Source organism: Clupea harengus, unplaced genomic scaffold (genome assembly GCF_900700415.2).
Source record: "Clupea harengus unplaced genomic scaffold, Ch_v2.0.2, whole genome shotgun sequence".
Taxonomy (NCBI): Eukaryota; Metazoa; Chordata; class Actinopteri; order Clupeiformes; family Clupeidae; genus Clupea; species Clupea harengus.
In genome coordinates this window covers 21,608-37,606 of record NW_024879745.1, presented here as the reverse complement: position 1 = coordinate 37,606, position 15,999 = coordinate 21,608, and the positions used below count along the sequence as shown (strand labels likewise).

Sequence of the window (15,999 nt, the reverse complement as noted above, 5' to 3'; positions counted from 1 at the left end):
ATGACGAGTGCAGTATCTACTGGAGGTTCGCCACTGATTCATTTCTCTGGCCAACCCGCAACGTCTGTGGGGGGCAAGCAGAGAGTAATTGGAAGGGAGGCCTTTGTAGGGGGCTTTCCAGGAGCTCTCTACGAATTCCTTGAACACAGGAAAAGCCAGGGCCACCGCAGACGTGTTGGGGGTGAGCTCTGGCGTAGGCGCCAAATTCAATACTCTCATTGGCAGTGGGGGATACAGCTTCACCTCAGACAATATCACAGCCAGCTCCAGTCAATACTCTCATTGGCAGTGGAGTACACAGCTCCACCTCAGAGAATATCACAGTCAGCTCCAGGACAGCCAGATAGTCGTCCTCCAATTCCAGTAGCTCCCGCTGAGACGGTGCAGGAGAAGGACCGTCATTCTGCTCCATTGCAATAATAATTTCTTCACAAAGCTGAAGTTTTTAAGGGAGCTGGTTGTGGGGTGAGTGGCCTTGAAGTAGGGGACCCCCCCACGCTGGAGGGGGCGGGATATGCTAAATCTTTACTGGGTTGCAGTGCAGCAAAGGGGGTGTTTCTCAAAGTCAAGGATGCTTCCTTGGTAGGACGGGTCCTTCCGAATCCTTCCATGTTGGGTCCTTCAGAGCCTAGGCAAGACTCCTTCCTAGCATTTGGAGAACATACAATGGAACAGTTTAGCGAGTGTTCAAGTGTGCGTCATTGAAAAAGTCCTGCTTTCAAAACTATTATTATATTATATTACTATAATATATTATTTTAACAGGCTCTGGTACGTGCGCATAGGATTGTGGATGCTTTAAGAACACAGAGGATACTCCGACTACATCCTTGAAAATGTTCGGAACGAAGGATTTGGTAGAATCCGATGGATCCTAGACATCGGAACAGTCTTCCGGCAAGATTCGATGACGTAGCATCCTTGAAACGCAGCCGTCAAGGGTCCTTAATGGATCCTTCCTTGACTTTGAGAAACACTCAGATATTGGCAGTAGTGGAATTGTTAAAGGACGGCGTCCATCCATACAAAGTAGGATGGAGATTCACGTGTCAGTAGTCGAGAGAAGAAGAAAAGGAGGGAGTTGCGTTGTTGATGCTCGGGAAGCGGAGTGGAGGTAGCCTGACTATGTCATACTCATAATTCTAGTCAGAATATGAGTCTGATACCACTCCAAGGGGCTGTGATTATGGGGCGTGTTTCAACTGAACCAGGAGAAAAAATGCCTCTTCGCTCAATTGGTTACCTACAACCAATCAGAACAACGTAGTATGTGACCAGGGCCAGCTGATAAATTAAACTTTTACCGGATCCCGTAGGAAGGAAGGCAAAAACATCTTTTCGATTGACAAATGCCTTGATCGCGTTTCTCTGTTCCTCTTTCAAAATGAATGCACTGTCAATGTCTAAATGGACTCGAATCTATACATTTCAGCTCTCCAGCGGCAGCCATGTTTGTTGAAAACGAATTCAACCCGTGTGTTGATCACGTTACTGTTGATCATCTGTCCATCATCGTATAAAGCCCGCCTTGACAATTTGATTGGTCCGGCAATTTCTGTCCGGAGATAATTTCTCCCCAACGGAGCGACACCAGACCGAACTTCCCGACTTCAAATGTGGTGGGCGGGGCTAAGTTCGGTCTGGTATCCAGGCCAGAGTGGAGGGGCAGTTTTGTTGATTTTCTGACAAATTTGATTAAGGGACTACTAGTTGGTGGTTTGGCTTAGGCTGATCTAATTATGACTGGGTCTGGATGGCAGGTATGGATGAAATTAATGAGGATGATGATAGGTTGATTGGTTGAGAGGAGGAGTATTAAGTAATGGCGTTGAGGGAGTGCAAAGCACAGTAGCTCCAGACAGAGTTCCATACACCGTATGACCACAGGACTACCACTGTATTGGCTTAACAACAGACAGAACAAGGACGAGAGGCAGGCCTTACTTTGACACGGTCTTACATTGACACATTGACACTTGATACTGACGGTGAATGTACAATGCTTATCACAGGGAGCTACAACACACAAAATCAGAATAACACACACAGGCTAAAATGATAACAGTGATACATGCTGGCATTATGGAAACATGAAAACATTATAAAATGGAACATTAAACACAGAATCAAACAGTGACCATTCTGACAGGCACACACGCACACGATTATGGGGCGAACATACACAACATCTGCAGAAGCACACATCCCCCTGCATGCTACAATATGTTTATGGTATATTTCTAACAAATGGTTGTTCCTGGTTGTTTGCTGAATTTGTTTGACACATTCATAAATAAAAATGCATTTTGATTTCCATTTAAATAAAATATGTGTTTTTCATACAAGTTCCAAACTTACTTGGAAGGTTAAAATAATTTTTATTTTGCTACATGATCCTCCTCATGAGGTGCAACTTCTTCATGTTGCCACAAACTGTGCAGTCATCAGTAGGCTAAATATAGAAAATGTGACATGATGTTTCGTACAATAGGTTTTTTAGTCTGCAATAGAAATTGATAAAGGATTTTAAGTTATTATTGTATCCTCTTGGTTGATAGATGAGGACATGCAGTTAAACAACTTGATTGTGTTTTATATAATTTAAAAGGAACATTTCTCCTCATACAATTGATGGGTGCATTTGATCTCTGCTACCTATCACCATACAACATGACAAAATCACATATGGAAAAAATGAATATTGGGCTCAGGCTGGAAAGGGTTAACCATCGGAGTTTGTATTTTGAAATCTGACGAGTAACTGCCATACCCCCACATATAGGCTAACTACAGTTTTTATATGCCATCCTCATTGAAAGACATCTGAGGGCAAATAAATCTGTTCTTAGTCTAATACATTCCGCAAGTAAGTTAATGTGGTATTGTGAAGCTCAGTCAATTAGAGGACTCAATGTAACGTTGACTAACTGACCCTAATAGAATGAGAGGTAAGTAAAAAGATAACTTAGCTATGCTCATAGCTATGATAGCTATTCTAGTAAACTAGGAAAGCATGTCATCAGTTCACATTTACCCGTGTAGATTCTGACATGTTTACTTAAAAAGCGAGTCGTGTTCAATTAAGCTGCTTTGCTTCATCAGTAAAGTTATGAATGGTGGCATGTATGATTAATTGTGAAGTTAGCTAGTTAGCTGCATAACGTAAGCTAACTGGTTAGCTATGCGAGTTGCTCGCTTGTCAGCTGTCTTGTTCGTTTGGTGTAAGTTATCCCAGTAACCTAATATGCAGTGTTCAAATATGACTTGTTACCCAATTGTTAAAATAGGGTTAATAGCTATTGTTTCTAGGCTACAATGAACTTAACGTTATGAATTATAAAATGAAGCCAGAGCATCAAACCCTTATGGTTAGGGTAACCGCTGTCTGGCTAGCAACAAAATTGTGTTATCTGCCCTCAAGTCCAGTTTTACTTATGGACTAATTTGAGAGCTAACGATAGCCAGTTGTAACTGTCATGTTACACATCCTTCATATCATATCAACGTTATAACCATGCCATCCAAAGACTCCAACTTCTAGTAGTGGCAGGGTAACGTTGAGCTTTATTCTTTAGATACATTGCGGAAAATAATTTAAGAGGCTTCCATATATTTTCCCTTTCTCCTCTCTTAAATTAATTGTATCCTGTAGTAGGCCTAACGTTATATCACTTGTCTGCTCCAAACAAGGGGGAAATGTCGTAGTACCACTACTGACAGTGAAAGATGAAACTACTGTAAAACTGCAATTCATTTCACACATTGAAAAGGTGCATTGACTGGTGAGAAAGTCGTCTGTGCTAAACATATCAACATTGTATCAAAATCATTCGTATATATTTAGACAGAGAAGTCAGACAGGGCATATCTGCTACAAAATGTCCGAACCCTCTCACTACATTTGTTCTGAAAGAATACTTTAGGCATAGGCTATTTGATTGCATGACATTGTCAAATTGCATAAAAAGTATTTATACTTTTTCTTTTTTTATTTAAAGACAGTGCAGACTAATCACATGATGGGTGGGGCTTGTAATCTACTAAGCATGATCTGCCTTTCTATACAGCTATCAACCACCATCAACGATGTTGCTAAGCAACTGCCTGTTTTTTCTTTTCTTATGTGCTGGGGTTTGTGTTCACCAAAATACTTTTTCACATAGTCTGATTTGATTAAGTTAACTGGGCACTTTTTATGTCCTTGGTACTAGTGTTATTTGGCCTGAGGTCAGTGTCATTCAAGTGACCTGTATTTTAGGTGGTCTTGTCCTGCTCTGTCAAATGGATGGATTTGTCCTTACAGAACTCCTGTAGGCGACAGGCTCATCCACTGTTGTTCCTCTGTAGTGATCATGGAGACTAAAGCAAATGGCTCTGTGGACATCAAAAGGTACGACTCCTCCCTGTTCATTTCTTGTACTCGTCACCAGGTGTAGTTAGTCATGCTAAATTTGATCTGTTTACCTTACGTGTGATTGACAGCCCTGTGGAAAATGGTCAGCTTCCTGACCCTGCCCAGTGGGCCGTCGCTGATGTTGTCAATTACTTTAAAGCGACTGGATTTGAGGAACAAGCAAATGCTTTTCAGGACCAGGTAAGATTGAGAAAATCCTAGAATGATACAAATACCAAAATTGTAAAATGAAATAGCATTTAAATCCATTCATTTTTGACTTTTAAAAAAAAAACACCTCTGCAAATATTTCTGTTTTTCCAGGAGATTGATGGCAAGTCCCTTTTATTAATGACTCGCAATGATGTCTTGACGGGCCTGTCGATAAAGCTTGGACCTGCACTGAAAATCTACGAGTATCATGTGAAGCCCCTGCAGACTCAACATTTGAAGACCAATGTGTCGTAGCGCTGTGAAGAAGGACCCTCCGAGGAGAAGACAATCATCTGACTGTGAGGATACTGCAGGGTTATACTTTAAATGAGCGAGGACACATCTGCTTCTTGCACATCATATCATCAGACACGGAAGCATCAGCTGGACACAGAAGTGGCAGCCTGGACAGAAATGGGACTACTGGATATTTTGAAGGAGGACGTTTGCAGTATGTGTTGTAGGCTACTGCTTTGCTCTTCTTGTTTGGTCATTAGAAATTATGTAAATATTTACTTGTTTATTTTAAGTTATGACTGTCTTTAGTCTGTGTGTGTGAGTGTCTGAGTGTGTGTTTGTGTGTGAGAGAGAGAAAGAGAGATTGTGGTGCGTAAGGATTTGTGTTTCTCATGTGACACCCAGGAGTCAAACACCATATTGCACGTTGTGGTGATCCTGATTTATTGCATGCAGTTCTCCCAACCTGGATGGGTCTGAAAGCTGAATCTCAGATTTCATTGTAAATACCAGGGATGTTGGGATTTGCTGTTTATTTTACTTTTTATAAAAGATGTGAGTGCAGTTTTGTATCAGAGATATCAAAGATATAGTGAAAGCCATAGCCTCTAAAAATCTGTGGTCTCACAAGGGAGTTATAGATCAGTAATGTATGATATCTGATCGGATCAGTGGTGCTAATTTATCTCAGAAGAGTACTTTACATGGTGACTATAATTTGAGATCACTCCGTTAGTTGTGATTTCTTTTCATTTTGTAATAGATTGCAAGTCTCGCAACATCTTTTAATTTATGGCCAAAAATGGATAATTCAGACATTCATGAAATGTGTGAAAAAATCTGAGATAAATAATGTTGTTTGTATATTTTTGTTTATTTTGGTTGGCAATATATCTGTCCTTGGTGCAGTTGTTTATGATCTGTTGAATGTGTTGCCTCTTCAGTTGACTGCTGGGCTCAGTTCCCTTGAGTAATCATTTGTTTTGACAGGACTACAATTGTGTTGATTTTGCAGATGTTGACAAATCAGGAACTATAAATGGAATTTATTTGATATGATGTAATGTTTTTGTCATGATTGAACCACTTTCGTGAGTCTTGGCTCAGAATAAGAGAACAACGTAATGTCTGTCCATATTTAAATTTTGAACACAAACACAGTTTTAGTCATTTTAATGATTGCCATTCCAAGTGTTCTTCAATTGATAAGCATGAGGATGACATCGATTGATGTAGCTTAAAAATCTTCCAGCTTCCGACGCTTTATATCAAAGTTTGGCGCGTGGCTTTCTTCTCACAGTCCCTGCGATGTTGCCAGAGGGGCTGTCCAGTGGGAGTAGAACCTGGAAAGAGGGCATGGACTCAAAATTCACATCATTGAAACAGACATGTGAAGTAACATGTCCTTCTGGCCGTGCTCTGAGTGTTTACTCTTACTCTTTAGGGGACAAGGCACAACCTATGTGCAGTCTTACCTAAGGGTGCTATTGATTGCTGGGGGAAATCATTATTTGGTGCATGGACACATACAGTAAGTCAGGCTTAATCTTTAAAATCCTTTCTGTTCTTTTTTAGCCTTGCAACATTGAAAATGGAATAATGTGAAAGCTCTTTTTGATCTGATTCATTGTCAGATCCACTTCGAATGCACTTTATTATTTAAATATATTAAAGTAGAGGAATTGAAGAATAGAAAGTGCATTGTATCTACAGTGTTTAGACATTTGACACTTCATTAATCTGTCCTTAAACTCAGATGACATGACATGTGATATGCATAGATTAACTGCAGCTTGGACATAAACAGCCAAAGTTGAGTTCCTGTGTGTGTTCCTGACTTTTGGGCCCACTGGCCAATCTGGCAGTCCACTTTCTAGTATTTTATATTCTTAACTGAATTTCGCCTTACTGTCATCACTTCACAACCTTTCACACGGACTGAACCTCACCTTCAGTTTTCAGTATGACAGTAACAACTGGTGAAATTAACTTTCTCACAGTAGTACACCTGGTTCAGTACGTTTTCAAGATGGTCGAACCCCTCTTCAGTCAGATGACATCAAGAGTATTGTCTTTGCCATAACTTGCATATACATATACTAGTAATGGAGGAGGAGTGATGTAATTGGATTAAACAGCACTTCATAATACTGACATTACTAGTTAATAAATAGTATGATTGTCATCTGTGACAATTTTGGAACTTCTGACACCTTTGTATAATATCTGCTGTATAAGACATCTGTTTGCGATGGTTCTGGATACACCACAATATAACGAGGTATTGAAATGATACATTTTCAGATAATACTAATCACATACCTCATCCTTGTTTGTCAGACCCATTTTTGTCATGTCAATGGTGAAGTAATGCTGATTGGGCATCACAATCTCAATTTCCTCAATCTGGGAAGAAAGAAGTGAGCATTTTGCAGATTTGACATCATGAACATGGATGGATGTGGATGTTAATGCTCATTTGTATTGACTGCAAATTGGCAGTGGGCATCACTTTGCAACGTTTTCACATAAAAGTGCTGGAGGCTCTGCTTGTGACCTACCTCAGGCTGGCGGTCTAGCACAAGGACCTGAGAGTCATACAGAGTCTTTTGGACGGATGGAGAGTACTCGCCACGGTCATACGGGCCAGCAAACTTCTCAATTATTGTATCTCTGACAGTTTTCCTGCACAAAAATCATGCCCAAAATGATTTTTCTTGAGTTGTACAGGGTCAGCACATTGACATTTGAACATTGTGTAATAATATTATAATCCATCACACAACTTGCCAGGCTTCATCGAATGGCGCGTTGCGTGTGTTGTAGCGCCACTTGCTATACACAGACGTGCAGAAGCACCTGTCCTTGGCTTCCTGCAGGGTGGTGAACCTGTCCTTTAGGAAACCTTCAAAGCCGGACTGTGTGGTCTTCAGCACCTTCATGTCCCTCAGTCCACTGTGAATCACAGGACTCTCTGGGGAGCAAGCATTTCAAGGCTTCATTCAAAGGGCTAAATCTTTGTCATCTGTTATCATATCTTATTATCTTATTATGCATCTTATATTTATGAGCAGAATTTCTACATGAAAATAAAATACTTTTTCTTAAGGTTTCTAAACCAAAGTGTGAACTAGATGTAGTTATGTATACATTCTCAATTTAAGTGACAATACTGTCGAGAAATTCACAAATATCCCAAGCAATGCTCGTCTGAATTGACTGCTGTGCTTTTAATTTTGTGGACAAAAGGCTGAATGCACTTCTTACTTTCTGAACAGAATAAACAATTTTTTATAAAATTAAAAGTAATTCTGTCCATATAATAGATATCTCAGACCATCGAATGCTAATTTTGTCCACATAACAGCTCTGCTCATTACGGGATGTATTTGGTCCGATACATTACGTGAGTCAGCAGGTTACAGAATGTGTCCTGACCAAGGCAGCTTGAACTTCCGTTGACCTTTGAACTGACACTGAACCCTACAAAAGTTTAAGCAGCCTTTGCTTGTGTGGACAACGTGTTTTGTAACCTGCCAAAGTCCTTCCATGCACATCTTACCTCCTGAAATATAGCCTATGGATAAAATTCCTTTTGTTCTAGCGAAACACTAATGTCTACGAAAGTGCAAGCAGCCTTTGCTTTTGTGGACAGAATGCGTTCTGTAACCTGCTGACTGTGAAGTCCTTCCATGCCCAGCATAGCTACTTTCATCAATAAAGGCCAGCCTACGGACATAGTTATTTTTGTACTTAGCAAAACCCTGATGTCGACTGACTGAGTATATAGGACCAAAGTCCTTTCATGACTCCTACTTTCCGTAAAGAAGCAGAGCTGATATATGGACAAAATTAACATTCAGTGGCCTAGGATATCTATTACGTTGGACAGAGTTACTTTTGTCTATTTTGGCCACAATTTGAAGTGCATTCAGCTTTCTTGTCCACAAAAGCACAACAGTCAATTTGTGGACATAATGCTAACATGTTTGTGGTTTTTATGGACAAAAGGTATTAGGCTGTTGCATGGTTTCATAATAAACGAATGCCTGTATTAGCACAGAATGGGTTCTGTATACAAAATAAGGTCTGTTCCACTTCGCTCACAACTGGTATTGACTGAAGGGTGATTGCAAATGTAATTATTCTCTCACCATATTACTCACCATTGAGAACCTGTTTCACCTCACAGAAATGCCAGGCGTCTGGAGTAAAGATGAAGGCATGGGCATGCTCCACTCCATTCTATGAGGAAAGCCCAATGTGATTGGGTAAATACTGCAGTGCCAACCATTACTGGGAAGGATGTCACACTAAGGGTTAATGTATGATTCAGAATAGACAGCGTTACCTTTTCCAACCGCTTCCATGGTGCTTCTTCAATGAATACCTCTGCATTGGTGACATGTTTGAAAGACGTCAGGAAATGTTCACAAATATCCAGTGCAAAATCTTCTATCGTTTTCACCTTTAAAAAAAAAAAGTCATTATCACTTTTTTGAGAACATATTAAGAGATTTGAGAGAATTAGGATTATGCAGGTTACTCGTGTATTTGAACTCATGCTATGGGAACATCTTACTCCTTTTAGCTTGGCCAAAGCATGCACAGTGTTTTTGATGGTGTCTGTGGGAATGATGTCAGAGTTGTCTCCCTTCAGGTAGTCTTTGCGGGTCTTCAGCGTCAGCTCCACATTTGCCTTTAGCTCAGTGATGTAGTGGTGTGTCCCCTCACGTTTGATGTACAAAACCTTCACCAGATTTTTCCCATAGCCCGTGTGCACGAACTCCACATCCTGAAAAAATGCCATCCTGAACCTAATTAATCATGGTCAGTACTCCACTGGCATACTCTGCCGATTAACTTAATTTTAGCTCACTTGAATACTCACTGTTTTTCTTTCCAAATGAATCTATGCAACTCCACAACAGACTCTAGAACAGACAACAGACCAAGTAAGAAATTAAAAGATCCATACCTGAGCTGAGGTATTCGCCATGGTTAGCTTGTGTTCTTCTCCCTGTCTTGTCTCTGCCAGGAGTGCAGTATCACTGACAGAGCGTTTGGTGATATTGGTGGGATGTTTGTTTTGTCTCTGTTGCACAATGTCTGGAGTTTGGGATAGAGATGGCCCCTGGCATTGTGCAGTACTGGGTGAAATGCAACAAACACTGGGAGAAAGGTATAAAAACAGAGGTATACAGAAAAAAATGCATAATCAAAAACAACTTTTAACAAAATCATGGTTACAGTTATATGTGACACTAAATCTGAATTGTCCGTATGCTGTTTACATTTAGTCATTTAGCAGACGCTTTTATCCAAAGCGACTTACAATGTATACACATTTTACATTTACACTGATGGCACACTGCACATCAGGAGCAATTAGGGGTTCAGTGTTTTGCTCAAGGACGCTTCGACAGGGAATCGCAACCTTCTGATTACTAAACGACTTCTTTACCTCCTGTACCACTGTCGCACCAGATGTTAAATTAGAAACATTTGCAATCAGCATTCAAATTTCACTGGATTGTGGTTAAAGTTGAATCACTGGAGCTGGTTGAGAAGCGTGAGCAAAGATCTCATTCTGGGAGAAGAGTGGAGTGAGAGCCTTGTGTGAGTGGTACCTCACCATTGACAATAGCCATTAAAATACTGATCTCTGAGGTCAGTTCCTTTGCATGTACTGGTCACACGCAAAGGGATTGTGGATGCAGAAAAAATACAGGGAAGCTACAACATCATGTCTGTAATGGAAAGGATGTCCACGCGGATGGAGGCCTGACCCAGACAGATATGAAAAGTTTCCTGTGAGATGGTAATGATGAGCACCGCTGTGTCCTCGCTGCCACTCTTGGTCAAAGTTTTTTCTTCTTCTGCTTTTTTTTCACCAATTCCGCAAGAAACTCGGTATGGTTGTAGCCTCTCATGACTTATACGGAACAGAAGGTTTGTGTCCCTATAGGTACCCTTGGTTCACTAGCTTCACTCTTGTGACGTAAAAGTTCAAACTTTACTAAATGTAACTCCCTGTATCATTACTACATTCTTTGGATGCACACACACATTTTGTGATTCTTCTACTATAGGGGGCGCTACAACTGACACATTTTAATATCTCAAGAACCGCTTAAGGAAAAAAAATTGAAATTTGATATGCTTACACTTGGCTACATCTGCTCACATCTCCTAAAGTTCCATTTGGTTCACTCAACAAAATGCCAATCAATGGCCAATCAAAATTCAGCAGCCAATACATGCCTGTGTGAATGGCAAATAGAAACGTTTTACTCAATTTCAAATCAGCTATAAGATGTTGCTACAACGAGCCACAACATGTTTTCCTCTGTTCCTCTCTCACATGGTTTAATCTCTCTTCAAAATTCATCTTGTCTTTTAATCCTTATGTAACCTGTTGTTTTTTAATCCTTATGTAACCTGTTGAAGCAGTCAATCATTCATTATATCATTGCGAGGGAATGCAAAACTATTGAAAGGGAACACAGAAGTAGCTCAGAAAGAAAATCACCACTACAAGCCTTAAGGGGCTCCGTAGAATTGCTGCCAGAAATCTCCACAATGACTAAAGTTTTTCACCCTCACACGACCCAGCCCCATGTTCCCCACAGGAGCCCTGAAACCATCTCTCCCACCCTCATCTATACCCCCGTTTGCTCACTCCAACCTGGAAGACTACGGAGCCCCCTGAGGGTCAGTACTCTTCTTAGTGTTCCCTCGCTAAAGCAAAACTATTTCACCAACACCAAGATACAGCTTAGTGAGAGTTCTGATGTTAAAGTTTTGCCCACCTGATAGGAATCCTTACACAGCCGATGTTTTCACAAAGCATTCAAAAACCTATTCAAAGCTTTATGTCAGACCTCAACAGTCAGGAATCAGTCACCCTGCAAATCCAAAATCAACGTTCTTAAAAGGTCCATGTTTGATCATGTTTGTTCCATTGTCCAACTACGCAGTTGTTCTAAGTATGATGTAGAAATGACATACCCACTGATAATGCTGTCAGACTGGTAGAGCACGCTGGCTTGTCAACACACTCCCAACCCCAGGCCTTGGGCTCTGTAAAGCACCCAGAGACAGTTTTTTTGATTTGGTGCCATATAGATAAGATAAAATGTAATTTAATTGAATTATCTTTCTTTAGGAATGCTTGTCTTTTGTTCGTCTTCATTAGTAACAGTATACAGTACGTCTATACCTTTTTTCATGCACTCATTACAATGGTTATTGTGCTTTGAATGTGTAATATGTTGTCTTTGTCTTAATAAAAATTGTTGATCACAACCAAATAAATGATTGTGAAATGAATCCTGGTGGAGCCTAGAGTTTCCTCCTTCAGAGGCTCACACATCCTTGTGGTACCTGAAGTAGAAGAAAGGAAAGGACACAACATCCCATTTTTTAACTTGCACAATGACGATTACTGTAAAATCTTAAACTCCTCTTTAAACAGTCCTTGTCCCATCACCCAGTCTCAGATTTTGAGATTTAGATACAATCAAAAGTGATCTGAACTCTCTGGGTCAATTGACATCACTAGTCTGGCATTTGCTTTATACAATTCCCATTCAAATGTATTTATTTTCTGCTAATTGTCCCAGATGTCGTCGCAAAATAAACAGAATGCTTTGACATGGGTTGAGAATGAAACAGCTGCACTTGCTTTCAGTGTTTCCAACGCAGGAAACAGAACTAAGGCAATAAGCCACTTCTCCTTTTGCAGTGCACATCGACATTCAACGTTGCCTCGTTGACGTTGACAACGTTCTTGTAAAAATGTTACATTACTTTGTTTTAGCCTCAAACCTTTTGTGTTCGGTCTTGACTGTCAAATCTTTTGGCCATGGCAGCATTTCATGTAGGGATGAGAAGAACGAGCCGGTTGACTGGTAGGTGCAATGTGAACATGGACAGTGTTTTCCACACGGTGTGACTTTCAAGGCTAGTGTTGAATGTGTTAGTGTTAGACCTGTTAATTTCTTTTATCTCCCCAAAGCCACTAGCAGTGATGGATTGTGTTTGCAGTGTTGTAGCAGTGTAGCAGTGATTGTGCTATCGCATTCTTACATATCACATTCACATTAACTGAGATTACAGTCTACTACATCACCGTTTCTCCTGCTTCTGAAAGGTTTATTATCTACAAATTACCCAAATACGTAATGGAATATTCTGGGAATGGCGTTGACTACATGTACTTGGATGGCTCCATGAAGACGTGGGACCTGAGCCCGTTCAAAGTCAACTACAGCGATGGAGCTGCAGCGTATACCCTTGGACAGCTCTACCAGGGCAAGGGGTACGAGGTAGCAAAAGCAAAGCTTATATCATCATAGGTTATAACCTGATATAGCCTGATGTGGTTTAGATACAGTCAAATAGTTTCACATTCTTGATTAAATATATCAAGTATATTATTTTGGTCTAGTCCAACAGCTCAGCCTATTTACTGTACAACGATGCTCCTCCAGACCTCCACTATGACATGGACCACGGCCACACCAAAGGTATGCTCCTAGCTGGACACTCACACTGGACACTCCCATGGACACTCACACTGAACACTCACACTGGACACACACTGGACCCTCAATCACACTCACACTGGACACTCACACTGGACACTCACGCTGTACACTGAAGGGATGCTCCTAGCTGGACACTCACACTATACACTGAAGGGATGGCTCCCTTATTGTGTTCTCTGGACACTCACACTGTACACTCACACTGGACACTGAAGGGTTGGCTCTCGAATTGTGTTCTCTGGACACTCACACTGTACACTGAAGGGATGGCTCCCTTATTGTGTTCTCTGGACACTCACACTGTACACTCACACTGGACACTGAAGGGTTGGCTCTCGAATTGTGTTCTCTGGACACTCACACTGTACACTGAAGGCATGGCTTTCTTATTGTGTTCTCTGTGAACTTAGTCCCCGAGATTATAGTGGCAAAAAGAACAGTCCAATGCATGTGTAGTTTTGGGGGGGTGGGACAGGGCAAAGAGCATTACTGATAAGGGCCCCTGCATCAGACCATGAATGGCTCCTAAATGTTTTCAGAGAGACAAACAATCGTGACTAACTTGACTCTTACACTCTCTCTTTCACACTCAGCAGTGTGTGCATGCATTACTGATAATACAAATGGTTAGTGACCTTGTAAAAAGATGTATACAATTTGACTCTTACACTCTCTCTTTCACACTCAGCAGTGTGTGCATGCATTACTGATTATATAAATGGCTACTGACCTTGTAATAAGATGACCTTGTAATAATAACGTATAAAACTTGACACTGATTTCTCCATCTGTTTAACTGTACGTTGTATAGTTATTTACCGTGCAGAAATGATCATAGAACAATGTAGACTAGTGAGATACTAAAGCAATGTCCTTGTTAATCCTGTTTGTCATGAGGGAACACTAATGTGTTGTGTGTAATGTCTGTGTTTGTGTTTTCATAGGGGTGATGATGTTTGATGAAACCCAGGGGTTCTGGTTATCTCACACCATCCCCCACTTCCCCCCCTTCCCAGAGAAGGGCTACGGCTACCCCTCCACCGGCATGTTCTACGGCCAGGTCCTTTTCTGTGTCACCTACGCTTACCAACAGTTTCATCCAATATGTAAGAACACACCTCAAACTCGCGACAAAACATGGAACATTAAACCGTCAAGATAAGTGTCTTTCCTTTTCAGTCAAGCCGTTTCCATATATCATTTCCCAACATAAACCATCACAAACCGTGAACTTTGTGTGTTTAATTGTGTAATGTGGCCGCCCGGCCTGTGCTTTTCAGCTGAGCAGCTGATGTACACCCTGCCGCACGTCTACAACTGCTCCCTGCCAGGTCCGCTCGGGGCAGACATGACCATTCTGGCCCAGCTCTGCTCAGGAGCCAGTCCCCATCTGCCCAAAGACCGGACAGTGAAGAAACTGGTGTCGGCCAAAGGGGAGACCTTTCTAAGTTTTGTCAAATCTCACCTCTTTGTTGATGGTAGGAGCATGCAGGGTCTGCGAGTGAGAAATCAGAAGCCGGCATAATGTTTTAAAACTGTTTGGCTCTCTTGTGTTATAACACTATTGACATTGAGAAAGACAGAGTAGAACTGGTTTGTTGTGTAATTATTGACTCAGATGATGCAACAGGAGACCTGCTCTTATGAAAGATATGTCAATATTCTGAGTTTCATATCCACAGCCATATAATCACAGCCACAAACAATTAACAGTCCATTTTTAAGACACATTGTTGTTAGTAATAAATCTATCAATACATACATACAAGATAAATTGAATGTGAACAGAAAACACCGTGCACGTTTGTAAAACAATGCTGCAAACTTGGGCGAGGAGATAGACCTCACAACATTGACGCACTGTGTTCGTTTCCTCACAATTCCTCACAAAGGGTTCATAAATGTGTCTCTGGGGAAGTGAAACTCCCTTCCACTGACGAAATCTCTCAGATTTGCTTCTGTAACTTTCTCAACAGACATTTACACGGCTTGGGTGGCTCAGCTGCTGGACACGGACCTCCTGGTGGAGAGCTGGCAGAGGCAAGGCCACGAGCTCTTCTCAAACTGCTCCCTCCGCAGACACGTCCTGAACGTCAGCGGGGTCCGGCTGCCCGGCCCTGTCCACTTCCACTCCCACTACGATCACTCCAAGTGGTGCGTCTCCGTCGAGCCTGAGGGCGGCTGGGTGTGCCTGGGTGACCTGAACCGGGAGAGAGGGCAGGTCTGGAGGGGCGGAGGACTCATCTGCACACAAAACACGCTCATCTACAGCGTCTTCCGCCGAGCCGTTTACTCCTTCTACAAGTGCTGAGACATTTTCACTTAGACATTGGAGAACATGGTAACCTCCTTGTGCTATTTGTTGGCTTCCCACAGCTGCCAAACCTCTCAATGACATATGCAAGTAATCATGCCAAGCAACTTAGCTGATGTAATATAACACGTCAGGGTGCCCCACTTACAACTAATAAACTCACAACAACAACAACAAAGGAGTTCCTCTCAGCACTTCCTGTATTCTTCCTTATTCAGATGTGGCCAGTGTTATTGCAGACATGTTGTGGTAATTTTGATAATGAAGTGTAATTGAATGTTAGTTGTTTT

General features: G+C 41.4%; 3 protein-coding genes across 6 annotated transcripts; 2 read left to right on the top strand and 1 right to left on the bottom strand.

Annotated features, from left to right (window-relative positions):
• Positions 1–2,560: 2,560 nt before the first annotated feature.
• On the top strand, positions 2,561–5,902 carry samd13 (sterile alpha motif domain containing 13). 4 transcript variants are annotated; one of them, XM_042704861.1, is made up of 5 exons: positions 2,561–2,948; positions 3,691–3,782; positions 4,304–4,390; positions 4,483–4,594; positions 4,718–5,902. In XM_042704861.1, exons 3-5 carry the CDS (start codon positions 4,353–4,355, stop codon positions 4,859–4,861), a joined length of 294 nt encoding a protein of 97 aa, XP_042560795.1. In that variant the 5' UTR covers positions 2,561–2,948; positions 3,691–3,782; positions 4,304–4,352; the 3' UTR covers positions 4,862–5,902. The 4 variants fall into 4 exon arrangements, with proteins under 4 accessions (XP_042560795.1, XP_042560796.1, XP_042560794.1 ...); XM_042704862.1 differs by having other exon boundaries at positions 4,259–4,390; XM_042704860.1 differs by having other exon boundaries at positions 3,691–4,390.
• Positions 5,903–6,001: 99 nt separating this feature from the next.
• uox (urate oxidase) lies at positions 6,002–9,951 on the bottom strand. Its single transcript, XM_042704858.1, has 8 exons — positions 9,822–9,951; positions 9,426–9,638; positions 9,195–9,311; positions 9,010–9,088; positions 7,634–7,817; positions 7,405–7,528; positions 7,166–7,249; positions 6,002–6,186 (listed from the first exon to the last, which is right to left on the bottom strand). The coding sequence occupies exons 1-8, from the start codon at positions 9,840–9,842 to the stop codon at positions 6,112–6,114; spliced, it is 897 nt and encodes a 298-aa protein (XP_042560792.1). The 5' UTR covers positions 9,843–9,951; the 3' UTR covers positions 6,002–6,111.
• Positions 9,952–12,591: 2,640 nt separating this feature from the next.
• Positions 12,592–15,890, top strand: LOC122130209 (deoxyribonuclease-2-beta-like). The gene is made up of 6 exons (XM_042704870.1): positions 12,592–12,756; positions 12,999–13,173; positions 13,296–13,374; positions 14,340–14,501; positions 14,676–14,873; positions 15,372–15,890. The coding sequence occupies exons 1-6, from the start codon at positions 12,644–12,646 to the stop codon at positions 15,704–15,706; spliced, it is 1,062 nt and encodes a 353-aa protein (XP_042560804.1). The 5' UTR covers positions 12,592–12,643; the 3' UTR covers positions 15,707–15,890.
• Positions 15,891–15,999: the final 109 nt, after the last annotated feature.

Coding starts and splice junctions, on each gene's coding strand:
- uox (XM_042704858.1), bottom strand. CDS start 9,842: ATGGCGAATACCTCAGCTCAG. Junction 9,089..9,194: donor CATGGAAGCGGTTGGAAAAG/GTAACGCTGTCT, acceptor CTTTCCTCATAG/AATGGAGTGGAGCATGCCCA. Junction 7,818..9,009: donor GGTGAAACAGGTTCTCAATG/GTGAGTAATATG, acceptor CTTGCTCCCCAG/AGAGTCCTGTGATTCACAGT.
- samd13 (XM_042704861.1), top strand. CDS start 4,353: ATGGAGACTAAAGCAAATGGCTCTGTGGACATCAAAAG. Junction 4,391..4,482: donor GGCTCTGTGGACATCAAAAG/GTACGACTCCTC, acceptor TGTGATTGACAG/CCCTGTGGAAAATGGTCAGC. Junction 4,595..4,717: donor CAAATGCTTTTCAGGACCAG/GTAAGATTGAGA, acceptor CTGTTTTTCCAG/GAGATTGATGGCAAGTCCCT.
- LOC122130209 (XM_042704870.1), top strand. CDS start 12,644: ATGTTACATTACTTTGTTTTAGCCTCAAACCTTTTGTGTTCGGTCTTG. Junction 12,757..12,998: donor AAGAACGAGCCGGTTGACTG/GTAGGTGCAATG, acceptor TGCTTCTGAAAG/GTTTATTATCTACAAATTAC. Junction 13,174..13,295: donor ACCAGGGCAAGGGGTACGAG/GTAGCAAAAGCA, acceptor ATTTTGGTCTAG/TCCAACAGCTCAGCCTATTT.